Genomic DNA, 18,898 nt, shown 5'->3' with positions numbered 1-18,898 from the left:
CAGTGTCAGCTGAAGGTGGGCCCTGACAGACAGGGAGGTGTGTCACAAAACCTCCAGGCTCTGCTCTGCTGTCACAACCTGAAAAACATTATTTTAGCAAATGCATACTAGAAGTTAGTTCTCAGTAGGTCAACATACAGGACTATCCTGTTAAAACTTTTAAATTTTCAGGAATGTAATAAACAAAAATATTGCTTTGAGCAGTTTGCTTGGTGGAAGAGAACAAAATATTTAAGTATTACCACAGACAGAAAAATTCAGTGTAGTTTCCATGTTACTGCACCATGCAGAAAAACAGTATCCTTAATAGTAACAAAACATAACTTTCAAACCTACAGAGAACAAACCAAAAGCTGGATATATTAATAACAGCAACATTCACTTCAGTTGCTGCCTTGCCACCGGTTCTGTGCAATCTGAAAGGTGAAGGATCCATGATCTTACAGCCAGGCCCTCCTAAATCTGAGTGCAAGTTTAATCATGAGGAAGCAAAAAAAAGCCACAGTGTACAACAAGGACAGCCAGGTACTTTCCAGGTATTTATCTGTTCAGATTTTCTGATGTCCCCACTTGGACAAGGGATGTCTGCAGCATCCTCCTTGCTTGGTACCACTCTGCTGGATGGGGTGGGGTGGGATGGGATGCAGTACAAAGCTTTATGGAGCTCTGCTGACATCCATCGCGTGCCAGAGCCTGCAGGAGGCACAGCTTGTCCTCCCACGGCGTGGGAGAAGGACAGACTGAAAATCAAAGAGAGCGCAAAATATTGGACTGTTTTCAGGATTCAGATTAGTGCTGTAAAGGAAGGAAATGATGGTTATTTCACAGGGAGTCACTTCCAATACTGTCAACTCTCACAGTGTCTCCTGACTTCATCTCAAAAGTAGTGGCCGTTTGTAGCTGGGGCACATGGAACAACACTTGCTTCTTTAAATAAATGTAGCTGCATAAAGCCACAGTATTTTCACCTCTCCTAAAGTGTCAGCTGGAGGCTACTTAATCCAGGACAGCATTCATTGTGAAGAACTTTCTAAAGAGTGTAGGGAGTGTAGCCTGTCAGTAGGAAACAGATGCCTGCTTTTGTAATGGCCCCACACAAAACAGAGGCTGCAGAGCTTGGCTTTGGATGGAGATGGATCCCATGTGCACTTTCCCTCTCCTGTAGGCAAGTGATCAAGGACATGGAGATCCTCCAAACGCTGGAGGCTGTACCTACATATAACAAATGGCCTACAGTAGCCTGCAAGACAATTAACTGTGGGACCTTCAATCCATGATTCCAAAATGGTTTTCCTGACTGCTCTAAGGTAGAGCACTATTTCCCACTCAGCTTTTTACAGACCGTGATGACTTTCACTTACAAAACCATTCTTGCACATGTGAATGGCTTGGAAACTTTTGGGTTTTTTTCCCCTTAAAAAGAAATGTTCACAAGGTGTTTAAAATTATTTTTTACAGAAAAAGAGAAAATTATCTTGAACATAGCACACCTACAATTTATGGAAAATAGTGTTAATATGATTGTACAGTTACAAGCACTGATATGGGAAAATGACAGATCAGACAAAAAAGAAGAAAAATATGTTTGTAGGACTGTGGCCTCAGTGAAGGCCTAACATTTGATCCTGCACTGACTACTATAAACTAAAAACTTGAAATCAGGTTGGGCTGCATGAGGCTAAAACCAGGAAATGCTGAAGCAGGCACAAGATTTAAGTAGTTATTTATAGCAGATGGTCTCAATTAAAAAAAAAAAAAAAGTGACTGTTGCCACTGAAACAGAGAAAAATATTGTTTATAAAGTTATTGCAATACAGTTAAGGTTGTATGTGGATGTAAATACATAATTCAAAATGACTGCAAGTGTTAGTGATGTTGTACATGCAAGATCTCTCTGACACACAGTGCAGAGCTGGGGCATGGAGGGCTCCAGGTGAGCATTAAAAGAAGGTATGTGTAAGATCAAAATGCAGGCTGGAAAGAGAGGCCATAACCGAGTGCACTGGAGGTTCAAAGGAGAGAGCACTCATTTGTGGAGCTTGGATGCAGACACAAGGCTAAACCAGCCCTGCTGTGCCAGGGCAACCCAGCCACCATCAGAGTGCAGCTCAGCCACCCCCACTCCCAGCCCTGCCAAGAGTGCTGTGCCGAGTGACCTTTGCTCCTGGGCTCACCATATGAGCCTCTAAACCTCACAGAACAGTGCCAGGGTAAGATGGGGAAGGCTGAATTAGGGAAGCATTTGGAGAGATCTGATTTTGTCCAAGCGTAAGTCCATGAATTTCATGAAAAGTAACGATCTTAAGTTTATTTGCTAAATGGGAACGAATTTAACAAATCAACAAATGTTTAACTGAATGCCTGAAGAGGGCATAGACCCAGAGTGATCTCCAGAGGCTCTGAGTATGAACATCATGTTAATTTTAGCAAGGGGATTTAGTTTTTTCTTTACTTATGCTACAAAGCAAAAAGATTCTTTAACCTAAAATACCTTTGTATATCTGCAGCTAGCTAAGAAGCCTGTAACACATTTAATCCTTCCATTTTTTAAAGCATTCTGCAATCTATACACAGACTACTATATAGGAATTAAATCTTCTGTAGGAACATTTCAAATCAATCTGTCTAGAGAGTAATTTTTTTAACTTCATAGGTCTTAAAGATTAAAATGGATTGTGATATTTTCTTCATAAACCCCCATATTTTATGCTGAATTACTTTTTGTAAGTAACAGAGACTACTGCTATGAAAATATAGTTTTGCATACTCAGTATTGAGACAGATTAGTGGCTCTTATTTCTTGCAAGGATTTTAAATTATATTCAGATATTTAAAGTCAGGAAAGCAATTTTAGTTCTGAAGGCTAACAGAGGACAATGTTAGGAGGCCAGTTGATTGATTATTTGCTGTTGGTTTGGTCACCAACAGGTCTGCTCTGTGACTGGCACCCCAGTCTCCCCAATGTTCCACAAGGGATCAAAGCAGAACACAGTATGTGATTTGAGTCCAAATGACCTGATCTGAGCAGATGTCAGATGCCTAGAAACTCATGCTCTGGCAGTGGGCAATGTTCAGGGACTCTGAGGGCAGGCAAATGCCTCATCAAGTATCAGAAAGCTGATCCTGTGCCAGAAGTCACAGACCTGGTGACAAGGATAATGGCTGGATGTGCAGCTGGATATCATACACTCAGGATCTAGGAGAACAATGCATGGGAACTGGGCAGGGGACAACTGGCTGAAGTTACACCACATGAAAAAAGTTATAACAAGAAGAGAAGAGTACAACCAGGAAATATTTGGAATTTCAGGCATAACAATTCTTCAGGCAAGCCATAATTACTGTATTTGCGTTGGTCATGGCAGGACACTCAACCAGAAAAAAACATGGTAAAATCTTTCATCCAGTATTAAGAGGACACCCAAAGGAAAAACAGTGCATCTTTCAAGCCTGGTTCCCCAGTGCCTGCAAGCTGGAGTCCAAGGCTATGAGCAATGAAACAGAAATGGAATATTCATATTAATCCAAAATGATGTTTTGTAACATATTTTCTGCTACAACTTACATCTCTGATCAAGTCACTAGGAGCACCGTGCTGCCTCTCAGCGTGCCATACCAGAGAAATAGCATGCACAAGCATCCAGAGGACATGCAAGTCCAGAGGCAAGTCATAGGATCTGCACAAACTTGGGAAATTCAGGGGCAGTCATCAAATGGGGAGGTGAAGCCTTTCATTGTCAGCTGCTGGGTTTGGAGAAGTTCCCTTCCCAGCAACCATATAAAAAAACTCCCTCCTATAAAGAACAGCTGGCAGCAACATGCATTCTGAGAAAAGGATTATCTTACCGGATTACACAGTGTTTTATTTATGTAATGTGTCACCACTGTAAGAAAAACTGGTATCTTTCAAGTTTTGCTTTACAGGGGTTTTATGATGAGCTTCTTACTCCAGCAAAACACTCCCTTAGACACTGCTTTAAATTAAAAGTGATGAAAGAAGCTCTCAGACTACACACCAATTTTCTTTGCACGGGCTTATGTGTTAAAAGCACAAGGACATTGTGTTAATACAGCAGAGACAGCGGGCTCCAATCATCCCCCCCTACTTATTCAAGCAATGATGAGACAAAAGTTGGAAGCCAAAATCATTATCTACAAGGTAGTTTACCTAACCTGAGGTCAGAGGGTTTCTGAATCTCATCCAGGAGGGCTGCTAAAGCCAGCAGAAATTGTTAGCATGGCTCCTCAGCTGTGTAGGTACAGGATCTGTGGAAGCCCTGGGATATCTGGAGTATACATCCATTTTCACGGCATCAGACAGACCTCTGACAACATATTTCACCTTTCTACAGACCAGCCTCACCTTCCTTTTCAGACTATCATGGCTGCAATTCTCTGCTATTGCCCTTCACATACTTTATTGCTTGGGATACCCTTGACTAATTCACTGATGACCCCCAGCTGTAAGTCAGACAAAAAATTTTTGCTGCCGATCCCAGGGAAGAAAAGAAGGTATTCAGAGGGACTGGTTTTGAAAGAACTTTACTGAGAACATCAACTATGCAGCACATCCAATGGATCAGAATGATATAATACAGTTATTGCACAAAGAAAATGGGTAAATGGAATGATTTTACAAACTTCATAGAAAAAAAATCTTGATACTGTAATTCTGATAAGCTTTAGGATGTTAAGAGGTAGTAATGGGTGGCCAGATCAACAGAGCTCAATTGTGCCTGTACTTAGTTGCTGTGAGGGAAGAACACTGCTCCATGCCATCAAAACACACCAAGAGCAGATGCCAGGTGAGTGGGACCCAGGGCCAGGCACAGGCAGCCCACAGGTGTTACATCTCAGGCAGGAGCCAGATGCAAGAGCCTCAGAACAAAAATATCTACTGAGAAAAAGTTGTGGAGACCTTCCTGAAGTTCTTTCACTTGAAAAACTCCCAGGTTGACCAAGACATTTTGATCAGCCAGCCAGCTTTGAGGACACAGCTAAACTCCTAGGGAATATGCTCCTGCCCTGACACAGGCCAAAGCCTATCACTGTATTATACTATCACCAACTAAAAAAAAGTACTTTAAAAAACAGTAAATGGATATACTGTTGCAAGAAGTCCATCTAAACATTAGCTTTATTTTCCTTTGGTCACCTAAATCAGCCTGACCTCATTCTCTGCTTGGCTGCAGCTGCACAGGTGAAAGGTTTATTCCTTCCACTCCATTTTACCTGGAGGTAAGTAGACTTCTTGCCTTCCATTCTTCCTCTCAAGTCATGTCTCTGGATTGGCTTAGGCTAAAAGCATCAGCCAGTATTTCTATCTCTAAAAGAGTTAAGAAAATATTTTAATATTATTTTATTATCACTAACCATTCTATTATTTTATTTGTTCTTTATATTAAAAGCAGCCTTTCCACCCCACCTGGAGGGGAAGGGGGGGCTGATTGAGTACCTGTAACACAGAATTCGTGTGTACCAAGCACAGCTCCACCTTGCCTGTCTCAGGCAAGCAGCTTGTACAATACAGGTGCCAGTGTCCTCACCCAGAATTCCTGCTGGGGACAGAGGCACCTTAAATGCACCCCCTGATGTCACACAGCACGGCATGCACCGTCCTGGATGTGCCTTGGGGCCCTATCCAATCCTGCTTGGACACACCCCTACAGCAGGATTTACTGCCATACCTGCCTCTTATTGCAAGGACAAACAAGGTTACAAAGCTCCGGGCACAGGAGTCAATGTGTTATTTCTGAACAATTCACCATTCTGGTGAATGGCACCAGGATGCAATAATGCATCATTATGTAATGGTAACAAATACCTCAAAACCTCCTTAGATGCTGTATCTTCCCTGCTAAAACACCCACCACGTATTTAAACTTCACATGCACTTCTCTTTCCTTGCACTTGAAATGACAGTATGGAAATAGGAACCAATGTTTACAAAATTAAGGAAATATATATTCCCTTCAGTTTATCTACTAAATTTAGTTTTTCATTTACTGCTGTCATCCCAAACTGCTGTACACTCCTGTGGAATCTCTTCAGTCCATTATCACATCTTGCCAAGCACCAATTGATACAGTGCAATCTGCTCTAAATCCTGGGCATTTGCTGTTTCAAATGTGCTTCCCTAAAATAGGCATGTGCACAATCTTAGGTTCTGCCCATTTTGTCAGGGATTTTACATAATTTTCCAGTAATGCAGTGCTTGGAATTCCTTATAGATTCAAAACAGAGATAAATGCCTTACTAACCACTAAGTATATAACAGTGCAATGAGAACTGAATCCAGTGATGAATGTGGTGTTTTAAATCCAACAACAACAACCCAGACTGCCGTGATCCTGCTGACTGTATGCTACAACAAAGTCCTAAGATGCTGACTGTAAGAAAAAACAGACAACCACATTTATCTTTTCCCTGGATTCCTACCAGCCCCTAGAATGATAAACATGTTTTCACTCACATTGGAAATGTTCTTGCCCTTGCTGGTAGTCTTAGCTCTATTTTTTATGTACTTAATTTTCTCCCACTTTTTCCATATACATAAACACTGATTAGTCTTGTCTTTTATCTTATTTAACTTAACTGTCCTATTACTTTCTTAAAAGAAGAGATTTTTAGTATGCACTCCTCATGAAATGCAGATTGCAGCAACCATTACACCTGATGTGTCCAGCACATCAACAGAACTGCCACTGCAATTCCTCAAAAAACACTGATAACTGCTGAAGGTATATTTATAACCCACAAGACCTGCAAAAAAGAAAACCTGAGTTCAAATAATACCTTATGTCTAGTGAAATCTCAAGAGACCCTCTGAATCAAGCCCTGATCCAAGCAGCAGACCCTTGTCTCAGAAGGACATAAAAATCTCTGCAGGTATGGCTAGGAGGGATGAGTGGAATATAGAAAACTCCCTTATTCCATGCTCCCTGCAATTTTGGTTACATTGCAATTTTTATTTATGCTGCTCCTCAATTTATGCTGTTTATTCAAAGGTAGAGCAGAAATACCATATTTTAATAATGCATGTGAAAATTATTTCTTATTAAAAGGCCAGAAACTTCTGTCATACTGTAGAAATAACTAAATTATTTTACACTACCACTCCAGTAAAAATTGAGAATGAGAGATAACTAAAGTCAGTGTGCGACTCCCATTTCCTTATTACTTTTCAGAACTAAATTCTGATGTTGCTGACATTTACATACAACAGAACATGTTTGGTAATTTTAATGCAGCTGTTACAAGGTTCCATTTCATATCACACAATTGATTAGCTTTTGTTTCTTTGCAGACCTTTCTGTTTTGTTCCTGAGACTTCTTTGCAGGAAGGCAAAGCATTACCCATCCTGCTTGCTAGCAGGAAGCACCACAATATACAACAGTACAGAACCTTGTCAGAAAGCTCTGTACCCAAATTATGTATTACCAGCAGCCCTACAGGCCCCTCCATAGCTCACAGTAACCATGATAGGTAGCTTGCCTTAAAATTTCTGCATTTGTATTGGTCTCTTGGCAATATAACACCCTGAGGAAAGAAAGTAAAATGGGAAGATTAAGCTAGGGATTTCTTTGGCAGTTTCCTCTTTAGTGCCCAAGTCCAGCTCACACTTAGGAGAACCAAAGGGGAATTGTCCTGATTATAACTCTTCTATTTGTCCTTTGACCTAGACCATAATAAAATTTGCTTTATAGCTCTAGCTTAGCTCTCCTTGAATACAAACATACATCAATGTTTGCCTCGGTTTCCCAACATTCACCTGTGTTGGCACTGCACAAAATGCTGAGGCAGATTTACACAAATAAACTTTTATTTTCAGAGAGTTGACTAATTATGATATATATATAGACTCAAGCTGCCTTAGGAAAGAACAAAGGACAGAGAAAATGTGATAGGCAAAGGGGGAACTCTACCCAGTGGTCCGGGGGAAATCACCGATTATTAGAATTAGTTAGGTTGGATAAATCCTTTCTTCGAGTCCAACTGCAAACCCGACACTGCCAAGTCCACGAAAAGAAGTGGTGGGATGACCAAGGCGCCTTCTCCAGGTGCTCTCTACAGCACAGGTGTAAAGATATGGGTTACAACTTGTAGCACGCTTCCCTTCTACTATCGCAGCCATTTCACCCTGGACCTACACAAACTCCCAGCTTCCACCTGCGATGGCACCAGACCTGCTGGGAGCGCAGCTGGACATCACTGGGCAAGTGCGGCACGCTAGCTAAGGTTACGTGCGATTCGTTTAAACTACCAGCTAAGTACAACTTCAGTACAACCCGCTGTTTCGTCACGGTAGAAACGGCGGAGGGGCAGCGGGTGTGAGCACCTCCGTCCCCACCGGGCAGCGCCACCCCCGCCAGCAGCACCGGAGCTCCAAGGGACCGGCATCGCCGCGCGCCCCGGCCCCGCCCCCGCCTCGCTCCCAGCCAATGAGCGGGCCCAGCAGCGAGGGGGCGGGACCGCCGCGGTGACGTGACGGCGCGTGACGCGCGGGAAAAGCTCCTTCCCGGGGGAGCGGCGGGGTCACGTGCGGGTGCAGCGCCGCGCTGAGCGCTGCGGACCGTTCCATTGCCCGCCAAACGGGGGGGCAGGAGGGAGCCCGGAGGAACCACAGCGCCGCCGCGGGAGGGGGGCGGGGCCAGCTCGGGGCGCTCCCGTGACGTGCGGCGGCGCGGGGCGTGGCGGGGCGGCGGCGCGCGGCGGCAGCGGGAGCGGAGCGAAGCGAGGCAAGGCAGGGAAGTGCTGAGCAGGAGCGGGAGCCACAGCCCCCTCGTTTCACCGCATCGCCGCCATGCGTCGGACACTTTCGTCCCCCGTCGTCGTCGTGGTGTGCTGCCTGTGTGGTCTGGCCGCGGTGGCAGCGCAGAGCAGCAGTGAGTGATTCGCGCCCTCCCCCCTCCTTCCCTCCGGGAGCTGCTGACGGGGCAGCCCCGCCCCGTGCCCGGCGCTGTGGGGAGCGAGGCGGGCTCCGCGCCCCGCCGGGGCTGTCCGTCGGTGCGGCCCCTCCGCGGGCGGCGAGCCGGGAGCGCTGCGGAGCCCCGGAACCCGTCGGGACCCGCCCGCCGCTCCCCTGGCGCTCCTCGGCCGCCGCCGCCGCTTCCTGGGCGCCGCGGCCGCAGCCCGTCGAGCTTTTGGGCCGCTCTCCTGCTTGTGCCGGTCTAAGACCCGCTATCCTGTGTTATCCCCCGCTGGAAGGGGGAGCCGGTGCCAGGGAATTGTGCGCGGCTGCTTCCACCCTCGGAAGGGGTCTGGGAGCGGTGGTGCCTTGCTGCAGCCGTGTAGTTCTGGCCCTCCCTGCTGCCGCGTGTCCCTTACCCCGCTGTGAGCCCCGTTACTCGTCCCGCGGGTTTGCCCCCTGTTGCCCACACCTCTGTGGGCTGTTTGCCAGAGTGTTTGCGGGGCCGAGAACCGCGAAGTGTGCCGCGAGCCCCAAAACGCGGAGACAGCCGCAAAAAAGACAAAACAAAAAGTTGTGTGGAGGCGCTTCCGTGTTCCCTGGCCGCGTTGCGTAGCGGCGCTGGGCGCAGCCGGGGCTGAGGCTGCCCGGTCAGCCCGTAGGGATCTCCCGTGCAGCCGTGCCCCGCCGGCGGGAGCTGCTCCGCCGGGGTTGGGGCCGCTCCGCTGCGCGGGAGAGGGCGCTGCAGTGCCGGCACCACGGACCCCTCCGCTGGTGCCTGCTTTCCTCCAGTGCCAGGGGAGTGTCCGAATTTACCCTGTGCGAGAGCCGGTACGGCGGGTTTATCTTGGGAGCAAACGTCAGCCTGCCCAGGCTGAAAAGCTTAGTTCGTAGTATCAGAATTTTACTTTTTTTTTTTTCAGTGAAGAGTAGGCGTCTGCTGATGGCGAGAGCTGGGGAACTTGCTGTTATCCCATGTAAAAGACCCCGGGAGAACCTTTCACAGCAGGAGGTGTCTGAGACCCTGCCACAGATTCTGAAGTTAACAGCTCATTGTTAAAAACGTCTCCTGGTCCTTTACTTTTGCAGATCTGATCCTTCCCCATGTTAGTCTGGGAAGGATGTTTTTGAAACTAAATTAGAAATCCTAGTGTACCTGGTATAAATTACCTCTACCGAATGTCTTCCTGTCTTAACAGATATACTGTGCTAGGTTTTCCACATACCGTTGAGGAATGTACAAAAGTGAAGATTGTTCATTTGCTGGAGGCCGTTGTGCGTTCTGTGATCATTCCTCAGATGTATACCCACCATAATTTCCCCCCTGAAATCTGTTATCCAGAAACAGTCATAAAGCTCCTGAAGTGCTTTGAGTGCTGCCTTCCTGGAGGGAATAGGGCAGCTGTTGCACACCTCACTGATGCAAACCCACTAAGGTCTTTTCATATATTATGTGAAAGGGAAGAAATAGTGCCAGCCTTTCTGACCTGATCCTGCCATAACCAAGAGAGAGGCCGTGTGGATTCAGGCTTACTTTGGTTTCAGAATACTGAAGTTAGCCAGTGTATTTGTAGTTGTTACTTGAGAGGTAAATGAGCGTGCTGAGTGCCAAAGATCTGTGGATAGCAGTGTTCCTTTCATGGAGAAAAGTGAAAGGTCACCCCAAGGTGCCTGGAGTGGGTGGATATGATGTGAAATGTGCTGGAGAGCATGCCAACAGAAGGAGTTGTGGGTTGTATGTGGGTTTGCTGAGTTTGATGGCTGCATGAGTAAGTTCTCAATTAAAACTAATGTGGTAAAACTAGACTGGGAGAAGATCTTACTTGATCCAGTTAGTGAATGTGTTGTCATTGTGGTTTTAAGGTAACAATGTTTGACTGAGATTGACGTAAAAAAGCAGCTGGACTGGTTAGATTGCTGGCTTCTGCTGTGATCAAAATACAAATAGATTGACAGTAGATTAATCTGCTCTCCTCTTTATGCATGTGTACATTAATTTCTCCAGGTTCTTGTCTTTATTTCCCATACTTTAATTGCATTCTACTGTAGGGCTATTTATAGCTGCATTACCTAAAGGAAAAATGTAATCAAAAGGAAACAAGCCCTTACCATCTGAGGCTTCAATGAACTGCAAAATTAATTTACTGGACTTTGGTATCTTCACTAGAGTAGTGTGTGCCATATTATCTGTAAATATGAAGAGCTTATGGACCTTCCAGTTTTAATTAACTAGCTCAAATATTCGTGCATTTCTGAAATACAGGGTCTAGGATAGAACTGCCTAAGATAAATCCTTCATGCTACGAATGTGTTCAGTTGCATATCTACTTCAGACTTTTGTGCTTGTTGTGCAAAGCAGTTTTACCAGGTATGAAAAATTTAGATAAGATGTTGAATTTCACTTTTGTGAAAGCCCCCTAATTTCAGTTTTTCTGAATGCTGATAAGAAGTGGACTTCAAGACAGGATTTTCTGGTTTTAAGATTTAGAGTAGTGAATGAAAATTCTGAATAATCTTGTCTAGGTGAATTAAACAGTTTTGCTAAAGGGACTGGCTCACTCACACCAGCAATGATGAAGCTTTCGTGCTGCTTTAGGCTGTCTTGTGGTGGTGACAGCCAGAAATAATTCCTTTTGACTTGGACTTGAGTGTTGTTTCTAAAATTTTAACAATCACCTCTTAATCAGGAGTGCTGAAAGAACCATGGTTTAGTGTTTTCCAAAGAGAGTATGCTCTTACAATGCCTTTTTCTGTATCTGAGAAGCATTTCTACTGTCTGTTCCTGTTGAATTTGTGGTGACATTATCGGGTTGTTGTGTTTAACTTCTGTAAATTCAAGGAAATAAATTGTCTATAATTCGAAATGACTAGTAGGGGATCTGTATGTGTGAGAGAAATCTATATACCTTATTGACTCTTAATTGCTTTGGCTCAACACTGCCTCAAGGGATTGACATGGGAAAAACATAGGCAGCCTTTTAGGTGACCTTAAACTACCCAGATGCAAGAGGGAGCCAAGAGAATGTAGATTCTGATATATCCAACCTATCTCTGTAGAAACAGTCAGCTCTGATTTCCCACCGTGCTGAATTGTGCTCAAGATGTAATTAACCTCACTTGAAAGAGCATTAAAAGCTTCTGGACATCATGCTTTTTCATCAGGAGGCTTGCTGATATATCAGTTTAGATAAGCTATCTATGTGTGATCAACCCACTACAACTGTTTTTTTTGGGGGTTGTGTGGCGTTTTTTGGTACAACGTGTGCTGAAGCTGACAGCACCTACATCCAACAACAACTCTGAACAGGAACTATAGCTAAACTTTCAAATTCTTGATTGGTTTTCCCTCCATTCTGATTCAGTTGACTAACCAACTGTGATTTATAGTTGAACTTGATAGCTCAGGTTCAGTCTCAGTTGTGGTGAGGTTGGGAAGCAGGCTCTATATGCTCTATACCTAGTGTTCTCCTGTGTGAAGCATGCACAGTTTCTGCTTTGACAGTAGGGTTCTTCTCACTCAGGTTTGCTTTGAGGAATCTTGAGTTGCCAGTTGAATGCCGGCTTGATTTGGCTTCCTGCTGTGACAAGATTTTTTTCATCTATTCAGTCATGCAACTTTTGATGTTAGTATGATGGATTCAAAAGCTTTGTAATTTCAAACTAAAACTGCAGTAGGACTCAGTGCTGTGTGAAATTCCTAAAGCTATGCCTGCTGATGTTATTTTGTTGGGTTGTTTTTCATTTCAATACTGTCATTAATCTCTCTAATGTTACTCTTTATTTTTTCCTAGCTCCCAGAGTTTCTCCTACTGCCAGTGTTACTAAGTCCTCTTCCAATGTCACTGTAACAACTTCCAGTGTCACTGTGACACCCACCAATGCAACCACCACGGCATCTTCCAATGCAACCACCACGGCGTCTTCCAATGTGACCACGGCATCTTCCAATGTGACCACGGCGTCTTCCAATGCTACCACAGCCAGTTCCACCACAGCTCATACTCCTATAGGTAATACAGAAGCATGAACTCAGGCAGGAAACTAGGAACTGGTGAATAACATGAAAGACAGGGGCTTCTTCCCAAGTTCACTGTAGCAGATAGGCTACTAAAAATCTGATGTGCAGAATGCACAAATGGTTCCAAGGTTTGGAAGAAGTGGGTTTTGGAAAACTCTTAGTTATGTTGGCAGGAAGCATTTTCTGTGTTAAAAATTGGCTCAGTGGTAATTGGATTAGCAATTGCCACTAATCATGAATTCTTAGGAGTTTGGTTTTGGTGATTTGTTGGGGTTTTTTTCCCCCAAAAAAATTTCTCTGCCATCTCTACAGTGAAATTATTTTTTAAAAAATCACCTAATCTTTAAAAACTTGCTGATCAAAGGAGCTGGGAGGTAACAAGTTGGTACTTGATTAGGCTCAGAACTGCCTAATGTACAGTAGGGTGATGTTTAGCTTTGAGTAAATTCACCAATGTTGACACTTATCCCTGGCACATAGTGGAATACTGATTAATTTTTAGTAATGCTAATCTATAGGGGAGGGGAAGAGGTCAGAGACAGCTTCATTTTAGGTAAGTGGTTTTATTCCAGTGATGGCATTCACAGTTAGTGTTTTGAGGCCAGGAGAAGAATGAGTGTGTATCTCCTGTCTAGAGGTATTACACTAAGTACTTTTTTAGTACAATTAATACTGATTCTAATGAAAGTTTGATGAAAGCCCTTTGCCTTGATGCAGATTCTCACTTGTCTTAAAGCAGATCTCTTGATACTTGTTCAAATACTAGCATTTATATGAGTGCTTGAAAGAAAAGTCGTGTTGTCTGAAGAATCACTGATCTGTGGAGAACCTTGAAATATTTGGGTAACAATAGTATGCAAGTTTGAAAATAATCCTAGTTGCAGAAACTTGGCTTCACCTAAATTGTGTGGGATACAGACTGAGGGCCAAGCTTATCCTTTTTAAAGCAAAACAGGAAAAATAATTTGTATAGTAGTTTCAGTGCTTGCAAACTTTGCTTTGGAGTTTATGGTGTTTACATACTGTCTTCTCTCAAACAGCCAACGTCACCAATGCAACTACTCATGCTCCTGTGCCTAAAACTACCATTACTCCAGCTACCACGGCACCCACTCCTGCAGGTAACTGCTACAACTGCCATAATTAAAGTATAAATTACTTAGAAATCAGTGTAGCTTTAAAAGTATTATCTTGAAATATTCACCAAGTGGCAACATTAAAGTAGTATTGGTGTATCTGGTGTTGTCACTTCTAACTTTATGGCAAGTCTAATTTTGTTAGGGTGATGTATGCAAGTGGCAGGCTTATATAGCTTATATAGCCTGAGAAACAGAGCTAATTGGTGAGATGTAAAAAGTTGGAAACATGTTAGTCAGATGGTATCAGCTCAATGATTTTAATAGTGTGGTTGGGAAGTCCCTTGTTATCTCTTATGTCTTTGGAAGGTGGTATTTTGTTTTTGCAGCATAATAATGGAATGGGGGTTGTTTTTTTGTTTCTGTTAAGTGAAATTCTGCTACAGTGATGGGAATAAGCTGAAGTATTTTATTTCCAAGTCAATCCTAAATATGCCATTTCCTGAAAAGCTCTCAAAGTAAATCTCTTTAAAACTACCCATCAGCAGATGGCTGTTATTTCCAGACTTGTATTTGTGACTTCAGCTGTTTGTGTTTTTTTTTTTTTAAGCCTAACTCTTGTGGTAAAGTACAGTAGATAGAAGATAACAATGTGTGTTAAATTTAAGCAAAAAAAAAACAAAAACCAATAAACTGGAGCAAGGAACAGTGGCTGGGAAATGTGGGCATATCAATGATATATTCTACGTAAAGCAGGAAGGCTTTGGCTTTTTGAAGTAAAAATAAAGTCCAGCTGGGTATTGCTCAGTTTTGAGGTTCAGAGCAGTTTGTCTATAAATAGCTCTAGCTTTGTGCAAAGAGCATTTAATCAGAATTTCAGTACCACTAATCTAAATACAGATGCTGGCATGGCTTCACTTTTGATTGTTTTTTGTTTTCTTACTGGTGTTTTGAGTAATCCTAGTACAAAGAATCCAGCACTAAAATCTGTAAAACTGTTGTGAGCATTGTGCACTTACGGTTTCTAATTTGGTATTTAACAGGTTCAAATACTACTGTGGCTCCTGTACCTGTTCCACGCAAATCTACATTTGATGCTGCAAGTTTCATAGGTGGAATTGTCCTTGTTCTGGGTCTGCAGGCTGTTATTTTCTTTCTGTACAAATTCTGCAGATCTAAAGACCGAAATTACCACACGCTTTAGGACCTGCCCCTTGGTAATGGACTAGTAGCCCAACACCTGTAGTTCACTGAACCAAAATATTTTCTGTTGCTCGTGGAAGACAGCAGTTCATAATATCCTTTAAATCTCTAAAAGAAGACTTTAAATGAATATTTTTGCAACATTATACTTGGCAAGATGTGATATGAATCTCTTCAACAGGATTACTTGCAATATGCTGCATGGGTTCTAATGGCTGTTTTATTTTCCTTTAGTGGCTGCTGATGTGGGACTTTTCTTGATATGCCAAATGTAGAATGTTCAGAGATTCTTATTCAGTGGCAACACTATCCAGTAGACAATCTTAAAATGACTTATTCTGAAGGCTAATTTAAACAACACCTGATACAGTATCCCTTCAGTTTTATCAAGATGTGAATTATTGGTGACTGATTTCAGGGAGTGAAATACCATTTATAGTAGCTTATGGCTCTTAGAGTGTGTTGCTAGAAAGATGGACAAAAATGTAGAATTAGGTAATGTCTTAACAGAATAACATAACCCTATTTTTTTTAACAAGAATATAAGTTGCCTCACAAAATACTTCATTCCAAACAGAATTCCTATGCCATTTCCAATTAATGTTGAGGGTGGATGTAGGAATAATCCTTCTAATGGGGAAATTAATGTTAGTGCCTTAAAATACTAAATTTCAGTAGGCTGTAAGCATGTCCCAGCTATCTCAAAGATGAATAAAACTTGTAAGTATTAGCTTTACATAGGAATATAGAATACATGTGACTTGAGCATTCCAGTTTAAAAAAAAATCCCTAGAATAACTGTCCCTTAGTGATTTTGTTTTACAGTGAAGAGTACAGTACAGCAATTTTCAGCCACAGACAGAAGCTTTGACTTGTTTACCTTTTGTTCTGGCCTACAAAGACCACCCATAAAACCAGTGATATAATTCAGTTCACTCCCTGTATAAAAAGGCAACAGCCCACATTTATACTTGAAATCCTGATGTTTGGGAAATCCTGATGTTTTTGTTATTCAAACGGTTCTTAAAACTCTTTGCAATTGATTTCAGGAGCTTGGGTTATTGTTTTTTTTCTTTTTTACCCTCCTGTATGTCTGCTTGCTGAAGGAGCAATTAAGAATTGTTCAGAGGATCTGCTGGTTTGTTCCTAGTCAGGATTGCTGTAAACCTGCAGGCTACACCTTTTTTCTTTCCCTTCTCCCCTTCCTAGCTTCAGAGTTGTATCACCTTGCAGTGAACTGGTTAAGGAAATCTATTCAACCAAATAGTTTAGGTTTTTTTTTACCCTTGTCTGGATCAGCCGTATGATCCGAGTATCAAAGGTACGTCATCTCCAGTGCAGACTGACTTGAGCACCTGTGAAAATAAATGCAGAGGAAAAATGGAAGTAGAAATAAAGTCAAGTGGTGGAGGTAGCACATAATGCATAGCTTCTGATGATATCCTCTGGTCATCAGTTTCAGGATAATCTGTAGTACTGTCTTACTAGCTCTGACTTGACTGGAATTTGGCACCCAATACAAAAATAGCATTGATAGCAGATAATAGTCATGGCAGTGGGACTTGAATTATGAAGCAAATTAAGTGCATTTCAGTTGGAAACTTGAAGTGTATAGTGTTGCTTTCTTGTGTTCTTCTAGTTTGAATGGTATTGTTTCTATTGTGCTGCGTAGAAAACTCAAATTGCTACAAAGTGCAGAGGTTACTCACCGGTACTGTATCTTAGAGTTCATTAGCTTTTGGTTTTCTAAACAAAACTAAGACAATCAGCTCAGGTTTATGAAAACAACAGTGAGCAGCCAGTTTTCAGCAACAGTATGTGTGTGAGTTAGATGGTATATCCTTGGCCTTATTGTGAAATCACTTAAATCTGTCCTTTCCCTATCTAAGAACTATTTTACTACATTTATTTGTTAAAAAAAAAAATCCGTGAGCTTGTATTCTGTGCTTTGAAGCAAACAAAATACTCTTTTGAAATATGACAGTTTGCCTTTAGCTCAGCAAAGGAAACTATACACTGTATACAATCTTTGGCCTCAAAGGGCTTTTTTGGGAAACTTGCAGAGAAGTCCTACAGAACACTTCATAGCATGGGAAACATTGCTGCAAAAAAAAGTTAATGTTGCTGAAATGCTTATTCATGAGCTTTGCTTATCCTAATTTAGGTTGCTGATAAAGTATGCTGGTAAAGCAAACTAAAAATAATGTTTAAAGTGCCTTAAAATTGCTTACTTGTTTGCCTCAAATTTTGTTTAAAAGGGTAGAAGGGATACCTTGCCTTAGTTACTAAATTTGTTATGGTGCCAGCAACTACTATTTTCTAGGACTTTAGGAAACCCAGGATCTCTGGCATGTACAAATGCCTATTTGAAAAACTCAAGTTTGTGCTGTATCAATTTAATGACGCTCCAGAAGGCCTGCACTACACGCCTTGCTCATTAGCCTTGCCAGCAAGGTGTAGTTCCAAAGTTCAGAGTTCTGGCTTGAGTTGTTTCCCATTTTAGTTGTTTGGGGGAAGGGAGGCTGGGTTATACATCTTCACCATGTGCTTGGCTGCCTCACTGTCAAAAGTATTTACTCCTTTGTGAAATGCAGTATCAGCTGATCTGTGCTGTGTACTAGCAAAAAACCTGAAGTAACAACTTGCAGTTTTTCTTGGCCTTGTGTTTTGAAGTGGAAGGTAGCTCATAGATCTGTAGTTGTACTTGCCCCTAAATCAGTTTTAGGTACTGAATTGTAGTGACTCTTCAAGTTATCTGGCTTTTTCTTGAAGCCAACTTGTGCAAATACCAAGCTGTTACCTTACGAATGTTCTCTGCAAGTGTTGCTGTAAAAGTTTGTATCTTGTCTTCAGTGGAAGGAAACTGAAGCAGTTGTAATCGCAAAACCAAATTGATAAATAAAATCTGTTGAATGGAATTTTACCTGTGAACTTTATTTAATGTGAGCAATCCTCAAGAGGAATGTCTGCTTGCTGACTTGGAGATGAGCTGTTTCTCATGGGAATTGAGAAATTCTAAGGGAAAGAGGAAGAATGCAAGGTATGAAGAGTTAGTTCCCCTAAAAACAGTATAAATTTTGTATTTAACAATACTGATTCAGATTTAGAATTATCTCAAGAAGAATTTTCATGTAGGTCATGTTTTTCCTGCTGGCTTAACTCTTAACTCTTGTTTTCTGCTTAAAGCCAAAGAGGAGCAAAGTGTGCATTAAGTGTTACACTTTTAACAACCTCTGAGCCTTAATATTCCTCTTTCTAAGCAAAGTTTGTAGTACTGGATGTTAGGTGGGAGAGGGGCTGCTGTCTGTGTTTGCACAGAAGCTGTTAGAACTTTCATGCAAAAGGTATTGCTCTGAGCCTTATTCCTTTTCTGACTGCATAGAACCATGGAGTGGTTGTGATTGGCAGGGACTTTGGGGATCATCTAGTTTCAACTCCCCTGCCCTGGGCAGGAGCACCTTCCACTAGACCAGGTTGCACCAAGGCCAGGTTGCATGGAGTTTTAACATTTCCAGAGATGGGGAATCTACAGCTGCTCTGGGCAGCCTCTAGACTTATTCGTGCATGTCCAATGGATGCAGTACTTGAGGTGGATTCTCACAAGAACAGGGTGGAGAGCAAGAATCACCTTCCATGACCTCCTGATCACACTTTGCTTGATGTACCGCAGGACACAGTTGTTGTTCTGGGCT

At 42.6% G+C, this 18,898-nt stretch overlaps 1 protein-coding gene across 2 annotated transcripts; it reads left to right on the top strand.

The window, feature by feature from the left end:
* Positions 1-8,654: 8,654 nt before the first annotated feature.
* On the top strand, positions 8,655-18,124 carry CD164 (CD164 molecule). 2 transcript variants are annotated; one of them, XM_056487475.1, is made up of 5 exons: positions 8,713-8,886; positions 12,701-12,814; positions 12,860-12,919; positions 13,968-14,048; positions 15,047-18,124. In XM_056487475.1, the coding sequence occupies exons 1-5, from the start codon at positions 8,805-8,807 to the stop codon at positions 15,205-15,207; spliced, it is 498 nt and encodes a 165-aa protein (XP_056343450.1). In that variant the 5' UTR covers positions 8,713-8,804; the 3' UTR covers positions 15,208-18,124. The 2 variants fall into 2 exon arrangements, with proteins under 2 accessions (XP_056343449.1, XP_056343450.1); XM_056487474.1 differs by having other exon boundaries at positions 8,655-8,886; positions 12,701-12,919.
* The last annotated feature ends 774 nt before the right edge of the window (positions 18,125-18,898 follow it).

Source organism: Oenanthe melanoleuca, chromosome 3, assembly GCF_029582105.1.
Source record: "Oenanthe melanoleuca isolate GR-GAL-2019-014 chromosome 3, OMel1.0, whole genome shotgun sequence".
NCBI lineage: Eukaryota > Metazoa > Chordata > Aves > Passeriformes > Muscicapidae > Oenanthe > Oenanthe melanoleuca.
Note: the sequence above shows the minus strand (reverse complement) of the source record. Positions and strands in the feature narration are given on the sequence as shown.